The 23,837-nt window shown below is 41.6% G+C and overlaps 2 protein-coding genes across 2 annotated transcripts; both read left to right on the forward strand.

Annotated features, from left to right (window-relative positions):
- On the forward strand, nucleotides 1-13,079 carry LOC146498162 (transferrin receptor protein 1-like). The gene is made up of 18 exons (XM_085140542.1): nucleotides 1-143; nucleotides 4,091-4,140; nucleotides 5,641-5,878; nucleotides 6,196-6,382; nucleotides 6,481-6,706; nucleotides 6,786-6,908; nucleotides 7,391-7,486; nucleotides 7,815-7,954; nucleotides 8,049-8,200; nucleotides 8,289-8,408; nucleotides 8,550-8,635; nucleotides 8,976-9,039; nucleotides 9,169-9,236; nucleotides 9,338-9,402; nucleotides 9,503-9,596; nucleotides 9,710-9,931; nucleotides 10,192-10,350; nucleotides 10,626-13,079. The coding sequence occupies exons 2-18, from the start codon at nucleotides 4,108-4,110 to the stop codon at nucleotides 10,866-10,868; spliced, it is 2,316 nt and encodes a 771-aa protein (XP_084996668.1). The 5' UTR covers nucleotides 1-143; nucleotides 4,091-4,107; the 3' UTR covers nucleotides 10,869-13,079.
- A 5,148-nt stretch (nucleotides 13,080-18,227) lies between these two features.
- Nucleotides 18,228-23,266, forward strand: LOC146498163 (transferrin receptor protein 1-like). Its single transcript, XM_085140543.1, has 16 exons — nucleotides 18,228-18,449; nucleotides 18,556-18,742; nucleotides 18,841-19,066; nucleotides 19,146-19,268; nucleotides 19,745-19,840; nucleotides 20,169-20,308; nucleotides 20,403-20,554; nucleotides 20,643-20,762; nucleotides 20,904-20,989; nucleotides 21,310-21,373; nucleotides 21,503-21,570; nucleotides 21,669-21,733; nucleotides 21,834-21,927; nucleotides 22,041-22,262; nucleotides 22,523-22,681; nucleotides 22,957-23,266. The coding sequence occupies exons 1-16, from the start codon at nucleotides 18,248-18,250 to the stop codon at nucleotides 23,197-23,199; spliced, it is 2,247 nt and encodes a 748-aa protein (XP_084996669.1). The 5' UTR covers nucleotides 18,228-18,247; the 3' UTR covers nucleotides 23,200-23,266.
- The last annotated feature ends 571 nt before the right edge of the window (nucleotides 23,267-23,837 follow it).

Consider the following 23,837-nt stretch of genomic DNA (forward strand, 5'->3'; position numbering starts at 1 on the left):
CGGCCAATAATAAGCGGGGTAGTTGGCGAGTGCAGTGTAACTCCCGGCTGGAGGGTGGGAGAAGGAACCGAAGCGCCGACCGAAGAAGGAACCGCGTGTTACACAGCAGAAGGTCACTCAGGTTGGGTTGTGCTGGAGAGAAGGTGAGCTTAAAAAAAAAGAAAAGAAACGATAACATTAAAAAAAAAAAATGAAGGCCTAGCTACACTGTTTCAAGTCGAGCTGGGGAAGTGTTAAAGCTTATTGTAGTTAAAATAAATAAGACTCGATGCAGATGGCACGTGGCCATCTTTCGCTTTCCTCAGAGTGCGGTGTATTAAAATGTTTATATATCTGATATTCAGTTTACTGATGTGTCAAACTTTGAGCAAGTTTGCTAGCTCCGTATCCGAGCACGTGCACGTAGGTAGCCGGTCTCTTCGTGAACGTCACCTGTCACTTTGTCTCGCGAGCTACACGCTGCAGCTTGCAGGGCGCCATAATGAAGCAGGCCGGTTGTCACGTTCAGCCAGCATTGCGGAGTATTGTCCCGGTGTAAGCTAACGCCAGGTCCTCGTAACGACCCGTTCCTGTAACGTGCGGGTAACCGGGCCAGTGTCGAGCCTTCTCATTGACCTTGTCACACAAGCTACTGGCGGCTAAATATAGGATAATGCAGATGCACATGGTTGGGCGATTTTCAGGAACTTCTCAGATAATTTAACTCGCTGGTCTAAATAAAGGTGACAAATTGTCTCACATAAAACACGTGGAGCTGGCTCTCGCTGTGGATGAGTTCTCAGAGCAGCAGTGGGTGAACTTGACAGCCCTGTAAACTGCGAGCTGTCATTGTCTTAATGGGTGCAGTTTTAATATAATACTACAGACAGTACTCTGTAGTACTGATTGTTATACAGGCATAGAGGGCTAAATTGTGCCGAAGAGACACACGCTGCGGTATCAGTAGAACCCACAATAGTGAAAGCGAACAGGAAACAAAACTCTCCTGAAATCTCTGTTCAGTAAATTCAAGGGCATCCAGTGTCGCTCCTGATGCTTTGACTTCAGAATTTCCTGCTGTTTAAAAATACTTCTCAAAAAAAAAAGGATTTGCCTGCCCTGCTTTTCCCCCAGTGTGACTCTCACATGATTTGCTACTCTACAATAACTCCTATACACCGCTGACCTCACATGTTGTTCTTTTCCTCTTAGGAAGCGACATTTAGCTATATTTCAATATATACAGTCTAAACTATAAAGTGCATCATTTCCTGTACATTGGTGAATGGTCAGGTAAGTTTCTCACATGCTGGTTTTATTTCAGCTAAGGTTAACTCTGTGCTTGGGTGAGGTTTCCACCTAATTGTGTGGTATTTGGATGTGTAATTAACATAGGGGGTGTAGTGCAAGTGCATTGTGGTAATTACATTATTTTATGAACTAATTGTGCTTTAAGTAATGATCCAGTACTAGATAACTATTGGGATTTTTTTCTTTTCTTTTGGAAGCTGAATACACATAAACAGACACGTTTCATAAAGAGTCCTTGACACACAGAAGGAGGGCTTTAATTCCCATAATAAACAATTCCTGTTGTTATGCTTATGTCAGTTTGAAGGTGGCAGTGGCTAGTAGTTTTAAAATGGTTGTTAATCTGGTGAATGAGAGTGACTGGTTCAGTTATTGTGTAAAACATTGGTGTGTTCCAACCTTTTTGTCCTTCTCAATCACCCTCATCTTTACAACAGCTCTGTTCTTGTTGCCAGATTGTTCCTCATGATGAAGCAACAGTTAGCCCTTTTTTCTTCTTTTTTTCAGACGAAGGGATTTGTTCAGTTCTGAACTCTGTACGAGGAAGTTGCATTTGTAGAGCCAGACTGTACTCCTCTCTGACCCTGACAGTGACATTTCAATTTTTTGCAGGACTGTGCAGTCCTTGAAGGTTGAACTTGAGGCATACTCGATAAGGAGCTGTGTCTGACAGCTTGAATGTTTTTTGGGAAGATAAACTTGTAAAAAGAGACAAAATGTTGTGCAGTATTTTGTGGAAAAACACAAAATAACTGGTGAGAGTGGCTCGCTGTTCCAGATCTTGTTTTAATAACCTTGATCATGGGCTCACAGGGGCAAATATCTCCAGTTACAGCTTGGTGTATGTGGGGGGGGAGGAGGACCATGCCTGCCAGTATCCTTCTCAGAAGGGTGGGACACACACACTATCTCTTGAGCGCACACACACATGTTCAAAAACCTCTTCAATGGTGATGCAGCTTCTGCCTTTTGGCTATAGTTATGGTTCAGCAACTGATGTACACAAGTGGGCTTCTCCTGTGATGTAAAAACGTTTGTTTTTAGTAAAGTGCTGTTGAAATTGAACATATGAATTCTTGATTTCTATTTAATATTAATATCCATATGTTTCCAAGTCTCAAAGCGTAGCTAATCTGATTAAGGGATCGGCTTAGCTCAGAACCGGTATGCTTGGTATGTACGGCTGTAGTCACGGCTCTACCCACCTTAGAGATCAATTAGCTTTACGGTAACTAATCCTTGCCTAGTTCTACTTTCTAAAGCTCACATCAGTCACACTTAAAGTTGTGAGCAAGAAAAATATAAGGCTGCTCATTTGTTGTCCTTTTTAGAGCTGATTTTACTGCTTTTCAATGTGGTTCTGGTTTATTACCCTGAAGGTTGTCGAGGTAGTCCTGCCAAGCCATGCTCTAAAGTTACCTCATAGTGCTGAGAATAGACAAAGTGTTTCCTGAACAACTTTACCGAGGGCAGGTTCCAACTTGTCTGTGCTTTCATTTGCTTTGTGGAAATATTAAGCTTTTTATCTATTCTGTCTTGGAAGATTGCCATCGAAGTCTATTAAGGTCGTGTTCTTCTGCTGCCAATTAGACCGAGCCTGCCCGCCCGCCTGTTTGTGTCCCCTTGGCATTTGCCCACACAGACCTTCCACACGCACTGTCCAGTTAGACATCTCGAGCTCCCATCTCTAGCTGCAAATCTGTCCTAAGGATAATTATAGGATTTCTCCTGATATTTGTGTGAACAGCACACATTATATTATTAAACACTTCCCTACCATTACAGAATGCATCAACCCGCGAATGCACAATTTATTTGTATGCCAACTCTCGGAGCATGTGGATTTCAAGTCGGTGTCAACAAAACAATGTTTTCAGTGTTTTTAATCAGGCCAAAGTTCAGTGACCAATAGTGGTTTAACCCTGTGATTCTAAACTTTTCACACAGTAAAATGATCCACTCTTGATGAGACAAGATTCGAGCTTGGTGTCTTTTTGTTCTTGAGGGCACAGCTATTGGAAGAGACGTTGAGCCATCAATTTTTATTTATTTATTTTTGTTTAAATATATTTTTTAAATAAGCAAATCCCACAAAGGCCTGTTCTGATACAGGAAAAAATGTTAATGTTAAGCAATCAAAATGTGTGTATTCAAAATGTTTCTGTAATGTGGCCATAGCTTATCAACAAATATCCTTTGTGTGCTGATGGTTGGGAAATTTCCCCTGAAATTGTGATTGCAGTACGAATGTTGCAGCATTGTTTCACATTGTCTGCATGTGGTTCCTTTTTTACCTTGTAAAGCATAGCAAGACAAAAAGCTATGCTTTTAGGTCCTCCTTTATCATGCTGCGAATTCCAGTATTTAAGATTGTATGTAGAGAACTTGTATTTCGAACCTTGTTGGCTTTGTTAAATTGACACCTTGCTTTGTTTGGCATACGATTTTGTGGGAAATCAGTGGTCTTGCATTCAGCTGGAGTTTACAGGGGTCTCAGATGGTGTTTTTTGACACTGGCCTTTTGTGCCTGGAAACGGCACTGTTTTTCTAGTTAGTAAAATAGGAAGCCCTGTGGATGTTTAGACAAGAGGTGGGGATGTATTGTTTAGACAACACACAAGTAAAACTGTAACACACTGCTTGCACTGTAAGGGAACTGAAATTGAAGCACAAAAAATTCAAGGCGCACACTACGTGAAGAAGAGGTTTGGTTCATTACCCTTTATAGATTCAGTTGTGGCTGCATTCACCTACTCTGCAGTGTTTAACTTATTTTTTTTCGTCTTCCTTATCTTTTTAGAATTCTGAGAAGCAACAATGGACCAAGCAAGGTCAACAATATCCAAGATTGTAAGTATAAGTGTAAACCCAACAATAACAGGTAGGGATGGGTACCGGTGTCCGGTGCCATCATGGCACCGGTTCTGACATAAACGGTAGTAACCAGACCGAAAAGCAGCGCACATTTCGGTGCTTTATTTCGGTGCTTTTTTTTCCTGAGCTGTGATACACTTTAGATTCTAGCCAATCATTTTACATTTCCGAGGATAGTAGGCGGGGCCAGGTGCGTACGTTCTTTTAGAGCAGAGCTACAGATTAAAATGCCCAAGACGAAGCGGTCAAAAGTCTGGCTGTACTTCACAGCAAAATATGCAAACTCAGCAGCCAAGTGCTTTAAGCTGATACTATGACACTGTCAAAGGAGGTAACACCTCAAATCCGATGAAACACCTGGCGACATAGCGGTTTTTTTTAAAGCCGAGAAATGCGCCGTATTTGATAGCTTGCTGCAAGACCTCACACCGAGCACATCTACTGCGCGTGTGGTGCCTGTTAACGGACCCGGAGCCCTGCTAGTGTAGCAGAAATGATGACGGATGATGATGGCAGCAGCAGCCGTTCTTCTCTGCGTGAGTAGCTTAATGTTGTTCGTGTGTAATTTACGTTGAGTAGGCTAACCACGTTATTACATTAATGCATGTAAGGTGAACTAGCAAACATCATCATAGCTACATGCGGCTGTCTTCTTGTTTGATGGCAGATACTCCCTTCACCCTGGCCAAAAAGGCTAAAATGACCAAAGAAAAAGTAGAAAACAGTTAAACATGAGAGGTTTTTGGACAAAGTTTGTGTTTTTTCCATTGTTTAAGCACTGCTTCCAGCCAAGAGTGATACCATATATGCCCCATAGCTGCAGAAAAGGCTAACATTGTTATCTTTTTACAAAAAAACAGCTAAACATGAGAGGTTTTTGGACCAATTTTGTGTTCTCCATTCTTTAAGCACCGGTTTGAGCACCGTTTAAGCACCGGCACCGTTTCAAAAGTACCGGTTTGGCACCGGTATCGGATAAAACCTAAACGATACCCATCCCTAATAACAGGCTTTGCTTTAAGCTTTCATCCTAAACGGGACATCATCATTTCCACACCTGAAATGACTGTTATTGCAAAAATGAGAACTTGAGACCAGAATTAAATTTTTATTCTATTTTGGGAACAAACACAGGAAGAACTTGAGAAATACAATTGTTTCATATTCAGAAATGCATTGAAATGTTAAACTGTTGCATTGCAAAATTTTTGTTTTAATTAGTGATTGGTTCCTCTTGTTTGGCTAGCCACACTGAAACTGGGAAGTCCACCAGTTAGCTGTAATCTTTAGGTTTGTAAAGCACTTATTATAAATTGAGATCTAGAACTATTCTTCAGTCAAATCTCTGTTCGGTCATACAGCAAAAACCTTTTACCTCTTGTAAGTCCAAGCAAAGATCCTGAAATCAAACCACTGCTGTTCTTTGGGAGTTACTGAAATCATTTAATCTGCTTACCCTTTTTCTGTTTGTGATAGTTTAATGGGGAGCCCCACTCCTACACACGATTCAACTTGACCCAGAATATGGAGGGTGACAACAGTCAGGTGGAGATGAAGCTGTCATCTGAAATAGATGAGGAGACTGGGGGAAATGGCGTTGGCGGCCACCTGAATCACAACTCAAATCGCACACCCTATGTGGCTCAAAAGTTTGGACGTACACCCAAGAACCTCTGCTTTATGGCAGCTACAATCTTCCTCATCTTCATCATCGGTAAGAGAGGGAGGAAGGAAGAAACTCTTTTTAATTTAGTGCACAATAACTTGAGTGGTTCTTTGGGGATCTGTCCCGTTGGATTGTGTGTTACTTGTGGAAAAAGTGGAAGTTCACTGTCCGACAGCTATTTTAACATAATTTTCCCGTGTGTGTGTGTGGGTGTGGTGAGGGGACTTACCATGTGTCATTTTATCTGGAAAAACATGGCTTAGCTTTGAGCTGTCATCTGAGTAAGACACTTCAGGGTTTGGCTTGCACCATCTAATTCAGTTGATCTGTTCCCATCCCTTATCTGGAATCACTGCCACTTTCAGGCTATTTGATTGGCTACCTGGTCCATCGGAATAAGGATTTGGCTCCCACCTGTGCATCCTCTGCTCTCCGCTATGAAGACGTTTCTGTCGCCCATGAGACCGGTGCTGCTCCCCTCATGGACTGGGATGATGTGAAAAAGCTTCTTGCTCAAAAACTGACTACATCCAGTATGGACGCTGTCCTTGGGTGAATAGAAGCTCCATGCACTGCAGCACTGCACACATTTTGTTATGTGTATTGTATTTTTAACAATAAGTAACCAGTTTTTGTTTTCCCTGTCACAGTCAGCTGAGCAGTAGCAACCACCGGGCTGGTTCTCCTGGTGATGAAGATCTGGGGAACGAGGTGCTCAAGAAGTTAAAGGAGTACGGCATGAAGACCTGGACTGATGAGCACTTTGTCAAGGTTCAGGACCCCCCAGCAACTGGATACAACAGAATAGTTTTCAAGAACGGATCAGAGGAACGTCCAACGGGTTTCCTGTCCTACAGCGCGAGTGGAACAGCAAGGGTAATCAGAAGGCTAAATTATAAGTAGGAAAAATGTACAGTGACATTTGCAGTGACATTTCTGTTTCTGATGGTTCCAGGGTGCAGTGCTGTATGCCCATTATGGACAGGAAGATGACCTGAAGCAGTTAAAGGACATGAACATCGACATGAATAACAGGGTGATGCTGGTCAGAGCTGGAAGGATCAGCTTTGCTGAGAAGGTGGGTGGTTTCAAAATAAGATGGAACATCATTTGAACAGGACTTTATTCCCTGCGGTACTTGTCAATATTTGTAGATGTCCTCTGTTCTTAACCTTCAGTAGAATTCCATTAGAGTTTTCCATTTTCCTGAGAATTCCAATGTGTGTGTGTGTGTGTGTGTGTGATTCTGTACAGGCGAGACCTTCCGAACTATATGACCTTTTAAGATTTGCAGATTTATATTTTCATACTTTTCTCATAATCTTTCTCCTCCTTTCCTTCATCGGCCTCCTCCATCACTGCATTGTCCTTTGTCATCTCCATCTCATCCTCTTTCTCCCCAACAGAATCATACTTTATTAATTGCAGAAGAAATTATGTAAACAAAGCCTGACGCTTCCTCTTTTTAGCATGAAACTTCGTTTTATATTATGTGATTGATTCGAATAATTTTACTGTTGGTGAACTTAGCTTCCCATTCCCTTGTTTCTCTGCTTACAGGTAGCCAATGCAGCCAAAGTGAACGCCTCTGCTGTGCTGATCTACCCAGACCCTGATGATTACTCGATCAAGGAGAGCACTCCACTCTTTGGACATGTGAGTAAAGACAGTTTTTACTCCTCAGGTGTAAATCACCTGGGAAAATACTTTAGATGAGTACACTGAAGGAAAGGTGAAGACTGTTGTTTAAATATGAAATGAGAGGACAGATGTTCGACATGTTGACAATACACATGTTGTGAAGTGCATTTAAACCTAGCACTGTTCATAAGAGGAAGTAGTTGCGCTTCCTCTACCAGTGCAGTAATCTAAATGATAACCACAATAATAATGGGGTTCATGTGTTTAGTTTGATTAGAGCTACCTTTGAAAAGATGTCATGATCCACTCTAAGATCATCTTTTCATCTGTCTGATTCCCACAGGTCCACATGGGCTCTGGGGATCCCTACACCCCAGGCTTCCCCTCCTTCAACCACACCCAGTTTCCACCTGTGCAGTCTTCAGGCCTGCCAAATATTTCGGCTCAGACTATCACAACAGGCATGGGAATGAGCATTCTGAGGTAAGACTCACAAACATCATACATCAGAAAGATGGTTGAAGCTTGTAGTAAACAGGGCATCAATAAAGGGTTGATGTTTGTCTGCATCCCACAGGCAGCTCGGGGGTAGAACTCAGCCAAATGGTTGGGGGAGCATCAATAGACTCGGAGATGAGAGCGATGTTATTACTGTGGAAGTCAACAATGTCCTTACTGAGAAAAGGATAAATAATGTCTTTGGGGTCATCAAAGGCTTTGTGGATGCAGGTACAGCAAAGATGAATAATGAGAGAGATCCTGTGATCAGGAAATATGGAAACGATGTGAGTGATAAATGTCCTGTGACCGTCTGCAGATCGATACGTGGTCATTGGGGCCCAGAGGGATGCGTGGGGCCCGGGCTTTGCAGCATCAACCGTGGGCACCAGCGTCCTCGTAGAGCTGGCGCGTTCCATCTCTGACATGGTGGAGAACGGTGAGCACCTGTTGGCAGCTGATGTTTGGTTTTTAATTTCCAAATAAAATGTTCCTGGATGTACACTTCACGTCAGATACTGAGCAGCTAAAGAACGTGCTGGCTTCATGAGTTTGATTAATTGTGTTTCCACTTTGATAGGTGGATTCAAACCGAGGAGGAGTATTGTGTTTGCGAGCTGGAGTGCGGGAGAGTATGGGAGTGTTGGCGCCACCGAGTGGTTGGAGGTAAGAAGTGCATGGCAAAGGTTTAGATTAGCTGCATTTTTCTTTTACTCAGTAAAAACCTTGTGAGACCTAAGACGCCGAGTTCCCATTGAACTTTTTTCTGATTTCCTTAGTCTTTGGTGCTAAAAGAGACCCCCAATGCATGAGATATTGATGGAAAGCCCAGGATGTTTTCTACTTCGTACATCAGGATTTTTTTTAGGATAGCTCAAATAAGTCAAAAGATGTAGACCAAAAACAAATGCCCATTAAAGAAGACGTAAATGAATAGACTTATTCTGAGGAGGATAATTATTAGTGATTGTGTCTCATTCATATATTGGATATTTCTTTGCTCCAGGGTTATCTGTCCTCTCTGAGCATGAAAGCATTCACCTACATCAACCTGGACGGCATTGTGACAGGTATTTGCTGCCATGGATGCAGACGTCTTGCACCCATGAAGCTGTTTAATGTCAAACTTTTACATACACATGCAAAAAGCATCACTTATGTTTCAGGATAACTAAATATTAGTGGTCTTGTTATTCTAGGTCAGAATGGGTTTAAAGTAGCAGCCAGCCCGTTGCTGCACAGCCTGGTCCAAAACGCTCTGAAAGAGGTAACTCCACAGCTGATCTCTTCTGCAGAAATAATTATGTTGGTCAGTTTTATTTGTAAAATAAAACAAGAGTTTAATCAAAGTATTTGTTTTCTTCTTAGGTAAACTATGACAAGGACAACTCTCTTCTTTCTCAGTTTGGAAAGAACAACTGGGAGTCTGTTATGTGAGTCCGTCTAATTAAAGATAAAGTATAGCCAGTGATGATTATCACAGCCTTTGTTTGCTGTCATTCTCACTCTTCTTTTTTGCTTTTGATTTTGAAGTCTGGAGCCTCTGAGGATGGACAGTGCTGCGTATCCTTTCCTCGCCTTCTCCGGCATTCCCTCAGTCGCTTTCAGATTCCACTCTGGAAGTTCAGTAAGTCAATTCTTCTGTACTACAAGTTCTTAAATAGTTTCTGAACTCTTTTAACTAATGCCAACTTTGTAGATCTGAGAGTAATTCTTAAAACATCTTGTGTGCCTCCTCAGGACTACCCGTACTTTGGCACAATCCTGGACACCCGAGAAAACCTGAACTCTGTCACAGCCAGCCAGGTTCCTCAGCTGGCTGTGAGAGCGGGCCAGTTTGCAGGTCACATAGCGCTGAGGCTGGTCCATGACCACCTGCTGCAGATGGACCTGAAGAAGTACAACCAGCTCATACGCAGCCACGTGGGTCAGATTAATGGGAAGGTCAAGGCTGTTCAGAGGGTGAGTGCTCACCAGTGTCCTTGTAAATCAAGATAGTATTTACCTTGTTGAGAGCAGGGCTGCAGAAATCAGGAGTAACTTGACTGTTGTCGTGTTTTTCATCAATCAACTTAAAAATGATCAGTTTTGAATCAGTTTTTGTTTTGCCTGGTTACTCCTCTCATCATAGAACACAAAACTGTGGTTAGGTTTTGAATGTCCAGCTTACTAACTTGAGTTTGAGGGAGAAAAGTCATCCCTGCATGTTTGTGTGCTTGCAGATGCAGCCCCAGATGTTGCCCAAAGCTCTGACAGTGCGGTGGTTGATCATGGCCTTTGGCTCCTTCAGCCGTGCCTCTAGCGCGCTGGCAGCTGACATCCAGAACAGCGACCTGGAGGACATCGAGATGTGCCGCGTGATCAATGACCGCATCATGACGGTAAGGGAAAAAAACTCAGCCTATCAAGTTTAGTTGATTTCACAAGCTGCCACCTCTGCTTTTGATTAGCTGAAATTGCAACTTTAGTGTTGGTTTAGCTACCTTTGGATCGTATATTAAATGGGATACATCACATTTTAATCACAGTCAAGTGTAATAGATGATAGTTTTCAGTTGCTGCTTTCTGCTTTTCAAAGGACGGGTCTGTCCAATAAATTTGTTGATAACGTTGGTTTTTATCCAGCTCGTTCATGATGTCCGTCTTCTTGCTATAGGTGGAAAGGAACTTCCTGTCACCCTACGTTTCTCCAATAGACAGCCCCTTCCGTCACATCTTGCTGGGCTCCGGTCTCCACACCCTCAAAGCTCTGACCAACCACCTCGACTCTTTGACTACTGCCGACCCCGACGCAGACGCCGAGCTGTTCCGCAAACAGTTTGCCCAGGCGACCTGGACCATTCAGACCTGTGCCAACTCCCTAGCAGGGGACATCTGGTCTCTGGATAATGAAATCTAGAAAAGTCCTTTTCCCTCCCTTGCTCATGGTTTGGCCCTCTTATTACAACTGGCAGTGCTGTTGTGATTAATCACCACGTTTTCAGCGGATATCTACAAAGTCATCATATCGTTTCCACGATGTTCATTTTCCTTTTATCTAAAATTCTTTTAAAGCCAAACATGTTGCAAAGTGGTTTGTAAGCCTTCTGCCTTAAAAGGACTTAACCCTCTAAGAATCTTGAATTTGAACATGTGGTATTTAGTTATCACAGTCTTAAATCCCATGGTGCTAGTAATGTCAACAAATGTTATGTGGAAGTACTACTTTAAATTGGTGTTACCTCTGAATGAGTTGGAGTTGGATTTTTTTTCTTTAATTCCAGAACAGTATCAGGTCAGAATCACAGTAAAGACTGTGTTTGCCAGCTCAGTTATCAGACCGCAGTATGATAACAATAAGCTAATGACTTTGTATTTGTTTACCACGAGGTAGACTGCTGGTATTTCTGCTACTGCTGCTGCGGCTTGGTGTTCAAACCTGAGCTGGTTTCTATTGGTAGCTAAAATATCCCAAACTGTGCTGATTCTGCTACACAACTCAGTCAGAAAATAGATTCAGGCATTCAGCTGCTGAAAGAAGTGCAGATTGATTTACAGCATGCAGCAGTGCACACAGATTTGGAATAATCGTCTACTTTAAATGGGGAAAAAAGTCCTAATTATATGCAAGAATTAAAAAAAAAAAAAAAGTGATCTGAATCAAATACGAAACACATTTTTTGGCTTTGGAGCTAATCTGTGCAGACCTGTCAAAGCAGGGGAAAAGGTCCTCAACCATGTGGCACTGAAACGGAAACCGTATGTTTATTTATTGTGTTATTTATTTATCAGTGGCAGGGTTCACTATAAATAGTTTTTATTCACGTTTTATATAAAAAAGTATAATTATCGGGGGCAGTGTCTTCCATAATTATGACAGTTATACTGTCGAAATGACAAAAGCAGCATCTGCTAAAAGAAGTGTACATGTGCACCGACAGCTGGTACACAACAGTTTTTCTTTCCCCTCAACTGACACTGAACTGGTCTCTGAGCAATGCCAGCTCACACATCACACCTGACAATATTTACCCGTACCTGTCCTTTGGTGCATGTACACTTCTCATCTTGATGGCATTATCGGGAGCAGTGATTTCCATAATGTGAAAAACAGAAGGTAGTTTTTGCCTACCAGTGTGTGCCGTATCGGAGGCAGTGCCCTCCATATTTCACTGTAGGGGTGCATGTTTTTTATTATCGGGGACAGTGTTTCCCATAATGTGTATATACAGTACAAAGCTACACATCGCACACGTTTGCATCTTTGCAATCCCATCTGGCGTTCCATGCTAACTTCTTCAGCGTTCCTCTCTAGACAGGCAGGTTAGCACCTGATCACAGATCAGTGTCTGTGTCATTAGCGAGGCCAAGCAACTGATGTGCTTGTTTTTAGCGAGACAGTCTGTTTTGAAGCGAATGCTGGTCTGCTCTGGTCTTTTCTTTGCATATGGAAGGTGTCTTTGCTTTAAGGAAAGCACAAATGCGTAATGTGGTTACAACAGCGTGGTCCAGTATCTCCATAATCAGCCCCCACTCTGTGTTATGGAGTTAGTCTAATGAATTAAAGTTCATTGTACCGTCTCTTTTGTTGAATTCACTGAGATTTCTTTGTGCCTCTTCTTTTGTTTCTGAGCTGACGAATACTTGGATTGTTTAGTTTTCATGTATCAGGGTTCAGTTTATTTTTTTCCTGTTTCTCTAAGAATCAAACTGGTGTTAAAACAAAGTTGCTAGACAGAAAACAAATGGATGCGAGTCCATTTCAAATGACTGAAAGCAGGATTCTGTCCAAAACCCATCTGACTGATTGTAGTTCATCAAACTTGTTAACCTGATGTGTTAACCATTCGTCATTTGAGTGATTTTTACCTTAATCCTGTTGGTTTATAATGAGGCAGGTTCTGGAAATTGCAACTCCATTTGCAGCACTGGCCTGTAAGAATTAGCAGATGAGTTTTGGATCAAAGGGGGAAAATGTAACCCTTGTTAAAGAATGTTTGAAAATGGTCGATTATTATTGTGCGTGGTTTTCTTTTCTTTGTTCTTTTTCCTTTCTCTCAAACTGTGCGCACATTTGCTTTGCTTTATTTCAATTGTTTTGTTTCATTGCTGCAATAAACAATCACAGCTATTGGAGTCTTAGTTTCATTATTCATTCTCAATAACATGGACACTTTGTCTTGTTTGTTAGGCTACTAATAAAAATTGGCTCTGTATTGTCCATTAGCTTATTGCTTTACTTCTTAAAACAAAACTACCAATGACCTTTTTCATTATTCGGTGCCTTGCTTAATGGTGCTGGTGATCATGGTTCTCATGGTCATCTGGCGTCCTCTTCAGTCTCTAACTCCCCCAATGAGGGTTTCTCTCGTCTTATCAGCAGAGGTGGGTAGTAACCAATTACATTTACTTTTTGGAAAAAAATAACTTTTCGGAGTAGTTTTACTTGAGCAATATTATTATGAAGTATCACTACTCTTACTGGAGAAACAATTCTGGCCATTCTACTCAGTGTGAACAACTTCAGTAAAGGAATAATAAACACGTTTTAACCAAAAATGCATGAGACACAGACACAAACCTACAGTTTGTTGAAATTAGACTTCTTGTTTGTACATAAGGTTTGTTGTTTTAATATTATTCTATCTGCTGAGCCTGTTGTGCCATTTGGAGAGGCAAAGCAACACCATATATTTATGTTACCTTCTGTAAATATTAGTTTAATAATGATTTGGGAAAGTGTTTCTTAGATTTGTTTTGTAATCATGTTATTTATATATATTTCTTTTTCTGTCTTTAGTGCAAATTTTGGTATTTTAAACGTTGTTCTTGTCTGACTATCTAAATTTTTTAAAATATTAAATCAGATGTTATGATCAGTTACTCAATACTCGAGTAGCCTTTTTTAATAAATACCTTTTTACTCTTACATGAGTAATTTCTTGGATGGCTACTTTTTACTTTTGAGTAAAACTATGTTAAGGTAGTGCTACTTTTACTTGAGTACAATTTTTGGCTGCTCTACCCACCTCTGATTATCAGCAGAGGCTCTACTTTTGGCTCTGTATGATGTCACTGAGAGCAGCAGCTTAGCTACACAGCAGCCCCACCACCTGCTGTTAAACCTTTTTGTCTGTAAGCAGCAGCCAATCAGTTGGTCTAAAGCCTGCCTGTGCATTGTGCTGACCCCAGGCCATGTGCGACACTTTAGTTGTTCCTTACCCTTTTATTAAAGAAGTGTACCAACTCACTATTTTTTTGTAAAATTCGTTTTTCCATTTTATTTTTGTTTATTTACTTTTTTAAGGGAAATTCCAGCAAAACTTTGTAGCTTTGTTTTTTAAGGCAACTGCTTTTGGTGATTGACCTACCTACTTGTGTGCCAGCCAATACACAACTTGCATGAAAAACAACAGAGATGCAGAAAGCAAAGTTTGAACAAAAAACAGACTTTATGCATTAATTTACTCAAGTTTATGTCCCGGGATAGAGCTGGATAAAAGGACCAAAAACTGCAGCCCATTCTCTGATTAGGAGTTTATCAACGAGTGTTTGGTGGCCTCAAATGTCCTGAGAAAAAAATAAGCATTTGAGAATGTACCCAGTACCATTGAAGACGGTTAGGGCTGAAGAATGTTTTTTTCTTTTCACAATTCTGAAAACAAAAAGTCTGAATTCTCACACTAATCTCACAATTCTGACATTTCTTGGCATTTCTGAGGTTTTTCAGAATTCACTGAGAAAAAAAGTGAGTGGCCCTAATCCTTGACCTTTCCAGGGTGTAACCTGCCTCTCACCCCACGACAGCAGTGAAAGGCTCCAGCCCCCTGCAACCCTGAATTGGATAAGTAGAAGAAAATGGTCCGTCTTTTAAAATGCATGTACAGCCATTACAAGCATACAGACTAATTTCACTTTAGGTCACGTTTACACCATTACAGTGTTACCCAGTCAGTATCACATCACTTTGTTGTTGAATTTCAAATTAAAAGTCTGCTGAAATGTCATAAGTGCAGTTTTTTCCTTCACATTCAGAATGCCATTATAAGGAAACCTCGTGTTTCCACGGACTCATTTCACTTTAGATCAACAGCACACGCTGTCAATCTGGTTTTTAATTTTACTTTAAGTGAAAAGTATATACCTTCACAGTGTTACTCAATTAATATCAGATTATTTCAAAAATAATAGCAGTTTGAAATCTGACTTTTTTTTTTGTTTTACCTGAAATTCTGAATGCCATTATATGGAAATTTAATCCCTGCACAGCAGTTATCTGATTTATATTTCTTACTTTGTTACGCTCTTGCTAGATCCTTATTCTACATGGAAACGACACCAACATCCTTCCCTCTATGGTTCACTTTTTGCAGTCATACCACAAATCATTGTGAGCAGGGAGACAATGTCAGGGTTTCAGTTAAGTTCACTGAGACAAACTCTACAAATGAACCAAAATACTTTACTGGTAGTTCTGTTGTTTGCTGGGTAATTTCCCCTGAATGTGTATTTTAGCCCGTCTTGTTTAGATTCCTGGCCAATTCTAGTCACACGCAGTGTCTGATAACCAGTGTTGGGTAAGTTACTTTAAAATAGTAACTTAGTTACATTACTAGTTACTTCTATCAAAAGTAACTCAGTTACTTCAAGTTACTCGTTACTTTCAAAGTAACTAGTTACTAGGGAAAGTAACTTTGGTTTTACTCAGAATTCTCTTATTAATGTGTTGCTTCCATAACTTTGCCAGTCTTCTAGCTTGCTTACTTGCCACAAGTGCACTGTGCCACCTACCAATAGAAAGGAAAAGATAATGTGCATATTTCCACGAGAGAAATCCCACGCCTGGACCATCATTGACCGCTGCCATGATTCTAGCCTACGTCACAGCGTCATGTGCGCCTTTTACATCCAACACAAAAACTGCAGTCGTGGTGCTTTGATTGTACTCAGAACTCGGAAATTCTGCCTTCTAAATACGAAGATGTAGGTAACACCAGACTGCAGATGAGCTGCATACAGGGCTGGACTGGGACAAAAAATCGGCCCGGGCGTTTTGACTAGAGACCGGCCCGCCATTATAGGAAAACTCATAAAGCCTTTGAATGAAAACAAATGCTGTTGTGACAGTGATGTACACTGTTCTGATGGTATATATGCATCAATCTATCAATCGTTTGTTGTAAGATTCACATAATTATTTTTTAAAAGCTAGACATTTTAAATGAGAATAAGAAAGAAAAGTATTTCTTTGTGCCCCCCTCTCCCTGTTAATGCCCTACCTGGCCCCCCTGGCAAAACTTTGCTAGATCCGCACCTGCACAGTTACCAGCTGTCAGCTTCATAAAAAAGGATCCTGGGGTTATCTGTCTCTCAGAAACAGTTCATAACTTCCCTTCAACTCATTCATGTCACCTAAAAGGTAAACCTGTTTCTCCATCACCTGTTCAGCTCTGATGATTCAGTAAGGACATCTCCTGGTTTCATCTTCATGTTTCCCTCTCACCAGATAACCAAACCGACATCATGACCAGCAGCTTTTTTGCAGCTGTGGCTCCAGCAAACATCAGCTGATACTAGAAATTAATATTAAATAAATTCTAACAACTGCTGATCAAGCTTAAACGTGCTGCTGTTGTTTAACGTGACATTGGCTGGTTTCCTCTTTCTGGCGCAAAGTGGGCGATAAACAAACAAGAGAGCCGATCAGCTGATCATTGATCAGTTTTCATGATTGAAGTAGAAACGGGAGAGGGAGGGGGGGGGGGGGGAATGAAAGAAGAAGAGGCAGCTGTGCAGCAAAGACACAGAATAACTCCAGCTTTGTGTCTTTTTCATTGTAGCTGAATTACGGGACAAACTGTTATTTTTCACCTCAATAAGAAACGCGTAATATTTTATCTGAATACCAGACGGGACAGTTGGCAACTCTAATAACTTATGAACAAAATAAAGTTCAACATCATTAACTTCATAGCACCCACCCAGCTGTATAGAAACTCCGTCATGCTAGCTAGTACGCAGTACGGAAAAAGTCAGAATAACGAAAATAAACTCCACCTAAACTTGGTTTATATCTGACTCGGATAGCCTGCAGGTCATAACTTCTTACCTGAAGTTCAGTTCACACTTGGACCGGCGGCCGCCTCGGGTCTCTTTTCCTTCTGCGTCCCCTTTCCCTCATCCACCTGCTGCCTCCACCACTTGCTAATGTTACTGAATCTGTGGAAGCTCCGCGATAGCCACCACACGAAGTAACGAGTAACGACCCTATCTAAATCCCAGTAACGACTAACGCGTTCCTGATTTTGGCATAATAACTAGTTACCGTGCTCGTTACCACAATAATAACGTAGTTACTGTAACGCGTTACTTAATAACGCGTTAGTCCCAACACTGCTGATAACTACTAATCTACTGTAAAACTTGACTAAGGAGATTAAAAAGCTGAAAGGCAAGTTTCATTTCGGTAAAAAATGAAATGGAGCTTTTTGAAATTCTGGAGAACAGAAAGAGAAAAAAGGTCCTTCCCTGACCACCACCTCCTCTTTTAATATACAACAAAACCAGGAAGTAGATCCCTACTTTCTTTTTGTTTGCCCCCAAAGACGGTGACCATCCACCTTCTTTAGGCTCTCGGGAATCTCAAATAGTAAGTTCAGTTTATTAACTCTTGAGGAGACTGTTTGACAAATTGTTGATATGATGCTGTTTTATATCAAATTGAATTGAATTGAATTATCTTTCTGCTTTATTTTCACTATTCAAGCAAATATTTTTTTTTGCTGGTTTTCTCATACATCATTATCTATGATGTGCTTTGAGCACACAGGAAATATATGAAGGTTAAGAAAGAAGTTACCTCAAGAAAAGGACTGAGAAGGTGAAGGTAGGGCTAGAAAGAGTAGATTGTGAAAGTGAAAGGAGACAGCTTTCCTGTGTTCATAGTTTTTGACAGCTTGTCATCTGATTTTAAAACAGCAACTGCAATTGGCACATTTAAATGATGAGTTATTTGTTAGAGGCATGTTAATGAAGAAGGAAAATTACATTTTTCACAGCGTGGGAAATCACAAGCTGGTCTTATGACTTATGACTAAACTGGTAGAGCTGTTAGATACGGTTTACAAACCCTTTATTTTAAATATGCCTGACAGAAAAGAAAAGATTGTGACCCGGGTCCTGATGTCATGGGTCCCATCAACAAACCATTCATGTCGTTTGGAAAATACAGAAGTGATATATTCTGATTACCATGATTTTTTGTTTTTGTCAGTTTAACAGTGAACCACACTTCTACACATGATTCGACCTGCCCAGAATATGGAAGATGACACCAGGCATGTGGAGATTATAGAGTCATCTGGCATAAATGAGCCGTTTGAGGTTGGAGATCACCTCAATCACAAGTCAAGCCGCAAACAATACGTCCCTCAAAAATGTGGATGTACACCCAAGGTCCTCTGCTTCATAGCAGCTGCTATCATCCTCGTCTTCATCTTCGGTAAGAAAGCAAGTTAAAAGAGGAAGCTGTGGTTTTATAGTCAGTTGAGTCACTTAATTCAGTTGATCTGTTCCCATCCCTTATCTGGAATCATTGCCACTTTCAGGCTATTTGATTGGCTACCTGGTCCATCGGAATAAGGATTTGGCTCCCACCTGTGCATCCTCTCCTCTCGGCTATGAAGACGTTTCTGTCGCCCATGAGACCGGTGCTGCTCCCCTCATGGACTGGGATGATGTGAAAAAGCTTCTTGCTGAAAAACTGACTACATCCAGTATGGACGCTGTCCTTGGGTGAATAGAAGCTCCATGCACTGCAGCACTACACACATTTTGTTATGTGTATTGTATTTTTAACAATAAGTAACCAGTTTTTGTTTTCCCTGTCACAGTCAGCTGAGCAGTAGCAACCACCGGGCTGGTTCTCCTGGTGATGAAGATCTGGGGAACGAGGTGCTCAAGAAGTTAAAGGAGTACGGCATGAAGACCTGGACTGATGAGCACTTTGTCAAGGTTCAGGACCCCCCAGCATCTGGATACAACAGAATAGTTTTCAAGAATGGACCAGAGGAACGTCCAACGGGTTTCCTGTCCTACAGCGCGAGTGGAACAGCAAGGGTAATCAGAAGGCTAAATTATGAGTAGGAAAAATGTACAGTGACACTTGCAGTGACATTTCTGTTTCTGATGGCTCCAGGGTGCAGTGCTGTATGCCCATTATGGACAGGAAGATGACCTGAAGCAGTTAAAGGACATGAACATCGACATGAATAACAGGGTGATGCTGGTCAGAGCTGGAAGGATCAGCTTTGCTGAGAAGGTGGGTGGTTTCAAAATAAGATGGAACATCATTTGAACAGGACTTTATTCCCTGCGGTACTTGTCAATATTTGTAGATGTCGTCTGTTCTTAACCTTCAGTAGAATTCCATTAGAATTTTCCATTTTCCTGAGAATTCCTGTGTGTGTGTGTGTGTGTGATTCTGTACAGGCGAGACCTTCCGAACTATATGACCTTTTAAGATTTGCAGATTTATATTTTCATACTTTTCTCATAATCTTTCTCCTCCTTTCCTTCATCGGCCTCCTCCATCACTGCATTGTCCTTTGTCATCTCCATCTCATCCTCTTTCTCCCCAACTGAATCATACTTTATTAATTGCAGAAGAAATTATGTAAACAAAGCCTGACGCTTCCTCTTTTTAGCATGAAACTTCGTTTTATATTATGTGATTGATTCGAATAATTTTACTGTTGGTGAACTTAGCTTCCCATTCCCTTGTTTCTCTGCTTACAGGTAGCCAATGCAGCCAAAATGAACGCCTCTGCTGTGCTGATCTACCCAGACCCTGATGATTACTCGATCAAGGAGAGCACTCCACTCTTTGGACATGTGAGTAAAGACAGTTTTTACTCCTCAGGTGTAAATCACCTGGGAAAATACTTTAGATGAGTAAACTGAAGGAAAGGTGAAGACTGTTGTTTAAATATGAAATGAGAGGACAGATGTTCGACATGTTGACAATACACATGTTGTGAAGTGCATTTAAACCTAGCACTGTTCATAAGAGGAAGTAGTTGCGCTTCCTCTACCAGTGCAGTAATCTAAATGATAACCACAATAATAATGGGGTTCATGTGTTTAGTTTGATTAGAGCTACCTTTGAAAAGATGTCATGATCCACTCTAAGATCATCTTTTCATCTGTCTGATTCCCACAGGTCCACATGGGCTCTGGGGATCCCTACACCCCAGGCTTCCCCTCCTTCAACCACACCCAGTTTCCACCTGTGCAGTCTTCAGGCCTGCCAAATATTTTGGCTCAGACTATCACAACAGGCATGGGAATGAGCATTCTGAGGTAAGACTCATAAACATCATACATCAGAAAGATGGTTGAAGCTTGTAGTAAACAGGGCATCAATAAAGGGTTGATGTTTGTCTGCATCCCACAGGCAGCTCGGGGGTAGAACTCAGCCAAATGGTTGGGGGAGCATCAATAGACTCGGAGATGAGAGCGATGTTATTACTGTGGAAGTCAACAATGTCCTTACTGAGAAAAGGATAAATAATGTCTTTGGGGTCATCAAAGGCTTTGTGGATGAAGGTACAGCAAAGATGAATAATGAGAGAGATCCTGTGATCAGGAAATATGGAAACGATGTGAGTGATGAATGTCCTGTGACCGTCTGCAGATCGATACGTGGTCATTGGGGCCCAGAGGGATGCGTGGGGCCCGGGCTTTGCAGCATCAACCGTGGGCACCAGCGTCCTCGTAGAGCTGGCGCGTTCCATCTCTGACATGGTGGAGAACGGTGAGCACCTGTCGGCAGCTGATGTTTGGTTTTTAATTTCCAAATAAAATGTTCCTGGATGTACACTTCACGTCAGATACTGAGCAGCTAAAGAACGTGCTGGCTTCATGAGTTTGATTAATTGTGTTTCCACTTTGATAGATGGATTCAAACCGAGGAGGAGTATTGTGTTTGCGAGCTGGAGTGCGGGAGAGTATGGGAGTGTTGGCGCCACCGAGTGGTTGGAGGTAAGAAGTGCATGGCAAAGGTTTAGATTAGCTGCATTTTTCTTTTACTCAACAAAAATAAATTCTCCCATTTAACTTTTTTGCGATTTCATCCGTCTTTGGTGCTAAAAGAGACCCCCAATGCATGAGATATTGATGGAAAGCCCAGGATGTTTTCTACTTCGTACATCAGGATTTTTTAGGATAGCTCAAATAAGTCAAAAGATGTAGACCAAAAACAAATGCCCATTAAAGAAGACGTAAATGAATAGACTTATTCTGAGGAGGATAATTATTAGTGATTGTGTCTCATTCATATATTGGATATTTCTTTGCTCCAGGGTTATCTGTCCTCTCTGAGCATGAAAGCATTCACCTACATCAACCTGGACGGCATTGTGACAGGTATTTGCTGCCATGGATGCAGACGTCTTGCACCCATGAAGCTGTTTAATGTCAAACTTTTACATACACATGCAAAAAGCATCACTTATTTTTTAGGATAACTAAATATTACTGGTCTTGTTATTCTAGGTCAGAATGGATTTAAAGTAGCAGCCAGCCCGTTGCTGCACAGCCTGGTCCAAAACGCTCTGAAAGAGGTAACTCCACAGCTGATCTCTTCTGCAGAAATAATTCTGTTGGTCAGTTTTATTTGTAAAATAAAACAAGAGTTTAATCAAAACATTTTTCTTCTTAGGTAAACTATGACAAGGACAACTCTCTTCTTTCTCAGTTTGGAAAGAACAACTGGGAGTCTGTTATGTGAGTCCGTCTAATTAAAGATAAAGTATAGCCAGTGATGATTATCACAGCCTTTGTTTGCTGTCATTCTCACTCGTCTTTTTTGCTTTTGATTTTGAAGTCTGGAGCCTCTGAGGATGGACAGTGCTGCGTATCCTTTCCTCGCCTTCTCCGGCATTCCCTCAGTCGCTTTCAGATTCCACTCTGGAAGTTCAGTAAGTCAATTCTTCTGTACTACAAGTTCTTAAATAGTTTCTGAACTCTTTTAACTAATGCCAACTTTGTAGATCTGAGAGTAATTCTTAAAACATCTTGTGTGGCTCCTCAGGACTACCCGTACTTTGGTACAATCCTGGACACCCGAGAAAACCTGAACTCTGTCACAGCCAGCCAGGTTCCTCAGCTGGCTGTGAGAGCGGGCCAGTTTGCAGGTCACATAGCGCTGAGGCTGGTCCATGACCACCTGCTGCAGATGGACCTGAAGAAGTACAACCAGCTCATACGCAACCACGTGGGTCAGATTAATGGGAAGGTCAAGGCTTTTCAGAGGGTGAGTGCTCACCAGTGTCCTTGTAAATCAAGATAGTATTTACCTTGTTGAGAGCAGGGCTGCAGAAATCAGGAGTAACTTGACTGTTGTCGTGTTTTTCATCAATCAACTTAAAAATGATCAGTTTTGAATCAGTTTTTGTTTTGCCTGGTTACTCCTCTCATCATAGAACACAAAACTGTGGTTAGGTTTTGAATGTCCAGCTTACTAACTTGAGTTTGAGGGAGAAAAGTCATCCCTGCATGTTTGTGTGCTTGCAGATGCAGCCCCAGATGTTGCCCAAAGCTCTGACAGTGCGGTGGTTGATCATGGCCTCTGGCTCCTTCAGCCGTGCCTCTAGCGCGCTGGCAGCCGACATCCAGAACAGCGACCTGGAGGACATCGAGATGTGCCGCGTGATCAATGACCGCATCATGACGGTAAGGGAAAAAAACTCAGCCTATCAAGTTTAGTTGATTTCACAAGCTGCCACCTCTGCTTTTGATTAGCTGAAATTACAACTTTAGTGTTGGTTTAGCTACCTTTGGATCGTATATTAAATGGGATACATCACATTTTAATCACAGTCAAGTGTAATAGATGATAGTCTTTAGTTGCTGCTTTCTGCTTTTCAAAGGACGGGTCTGTCCAATAAATTTGTTGATAACGTTGGTTTTTATCCAGCTCGTTCATGATGTCCGTCTTCTTGCTATAGGTGGAAAGGAACTTCCTGTCACGCTACGTTTCTCCCAGAGACAGCCCCTTCCGCCACGTCTTGCTGGGCTCTGGTCCCCACACCCTCAAAGCTCTGACCAACCACCTCGACTCTTTGATGACTGCCGACCCCGACGCAGACACCGAGCTGTTCCACAACCAGTTTGCCCAGGCGACCTGGACCATTCAGACCTGTGCCAACTCCCTAGCAGGGGACATCTGGTCTCTGGATAATGAAATCTAGAAAAGTCCTTTTCCCTCCCTTGTTCATGGTGTGGCCCTCTTATTACAACAAGGCAGTGCTGTTGTGATTAATCACCACGTTTTCAGTGGATATCTACTAAGTCATCATATTGTTTCCACGATGTTCATTTGTTTTTTTTTTTGTTTTTTTTTTTTTGTTTTTTTTGTTTTTTTTCCGCCTGTCCCATTTGGTTCTTTAGCCGTCAGAATTGTTGTCTGAAGACCAACAAGGATACCCAATGGATTTATTTTGCCAAATGGATCATCATGGCATTGCCGTATTGGTCCATTTGATCGACCTTTGTTTTTATTATTTATTTTATTTTCAGTTGTTACAGACGGGACAGACATGAGTGAGGGATAGGAAAGGGAGAAAGAAAGAGGAAGGAAAAGAAAAACAGAAGGGGAGAGGGACAGTGAGAAAGGGGGGAAGAAAAAATATCTCCGGGATCACCTGTTGAGAGAAAAAGAATAGAAAACAAGCAAAAAACAAAACAAAACAATGCAACATACTATACACAACACCATCGCATTAATCTAGCTAAGTGAAAACAGCAGTAAATACTAAATATTGAATGTTGTTGTGCAGCACGCAGGACAGACAGCGCACAATGTGCTTTGAAGTAGCAGCCAAGAAAG

The sequence above is a fragment of the Neolamprologus multifasciatus genome, chromosome 18 (genome assembly GCF_963576455.1).
Source record: "Neolamprologus multifasciatus chromosome 18, fNeoMul1.2, whole genome shotgun sequence".
Taxonomy (NCBI): Eukaryota; Metazoa; Chordata; class Actinopteri; order Cichliformes; family Cichlidae; genus Neolamprologus; species Neolamprologus multifasciatus.

What these genes read in the sequence shown, in the direction of transcription:
- LOC146498162 (XM_085140542.1), top strand. Translation starts at nt 4,108, where the DNA reads ATGGACCAAGCAAGGTCAACAATATCCAAGATT. An exon ending in GCGCGAGTGGAACAGCAAGG is followed by an intron (nt 6,707 to 6,785) that starts GTAATCAGAAGG and finishes TGATGGTTCCAG; the next exon opens with GGTGCAGTGCTGTATGCCCA. An exon ending in CTCTGACATGGTGGAGAACG is followed by an intron (nt 8,409 to 8,549) that starts GTGAGCACCTGT and finishes CCACTTTGATAG; the next exon opens with GTGGATTCAAACCGAGGAGG.
- LOC146498163 (XM_085140543.1), top strand. Translation starts at nt 18,248, where the DNA reads ATGATTCGACCTGCCCAGAATATGGAAGATGACACCAGGCATGTGGAG. An exon ending in GATTCCACTCTGGAAGTTCA is followed by an intron (nt 21,928 to 22,040) that starts GTAAGTCAATTC and finishes GTGGCTCCTCAG; the next exon opens with GACTACCCGTACTTTGGTAC. An exon ending in AGGTCAAGGCTTTTCAGAGG is followed by an intron (nt 22,263 to 22,522) that starts GTGAGTGCTCAC and finishes GTGTGCTTGCAG; the next exon opens with ATGCAGCCCCAGATGTTGCC.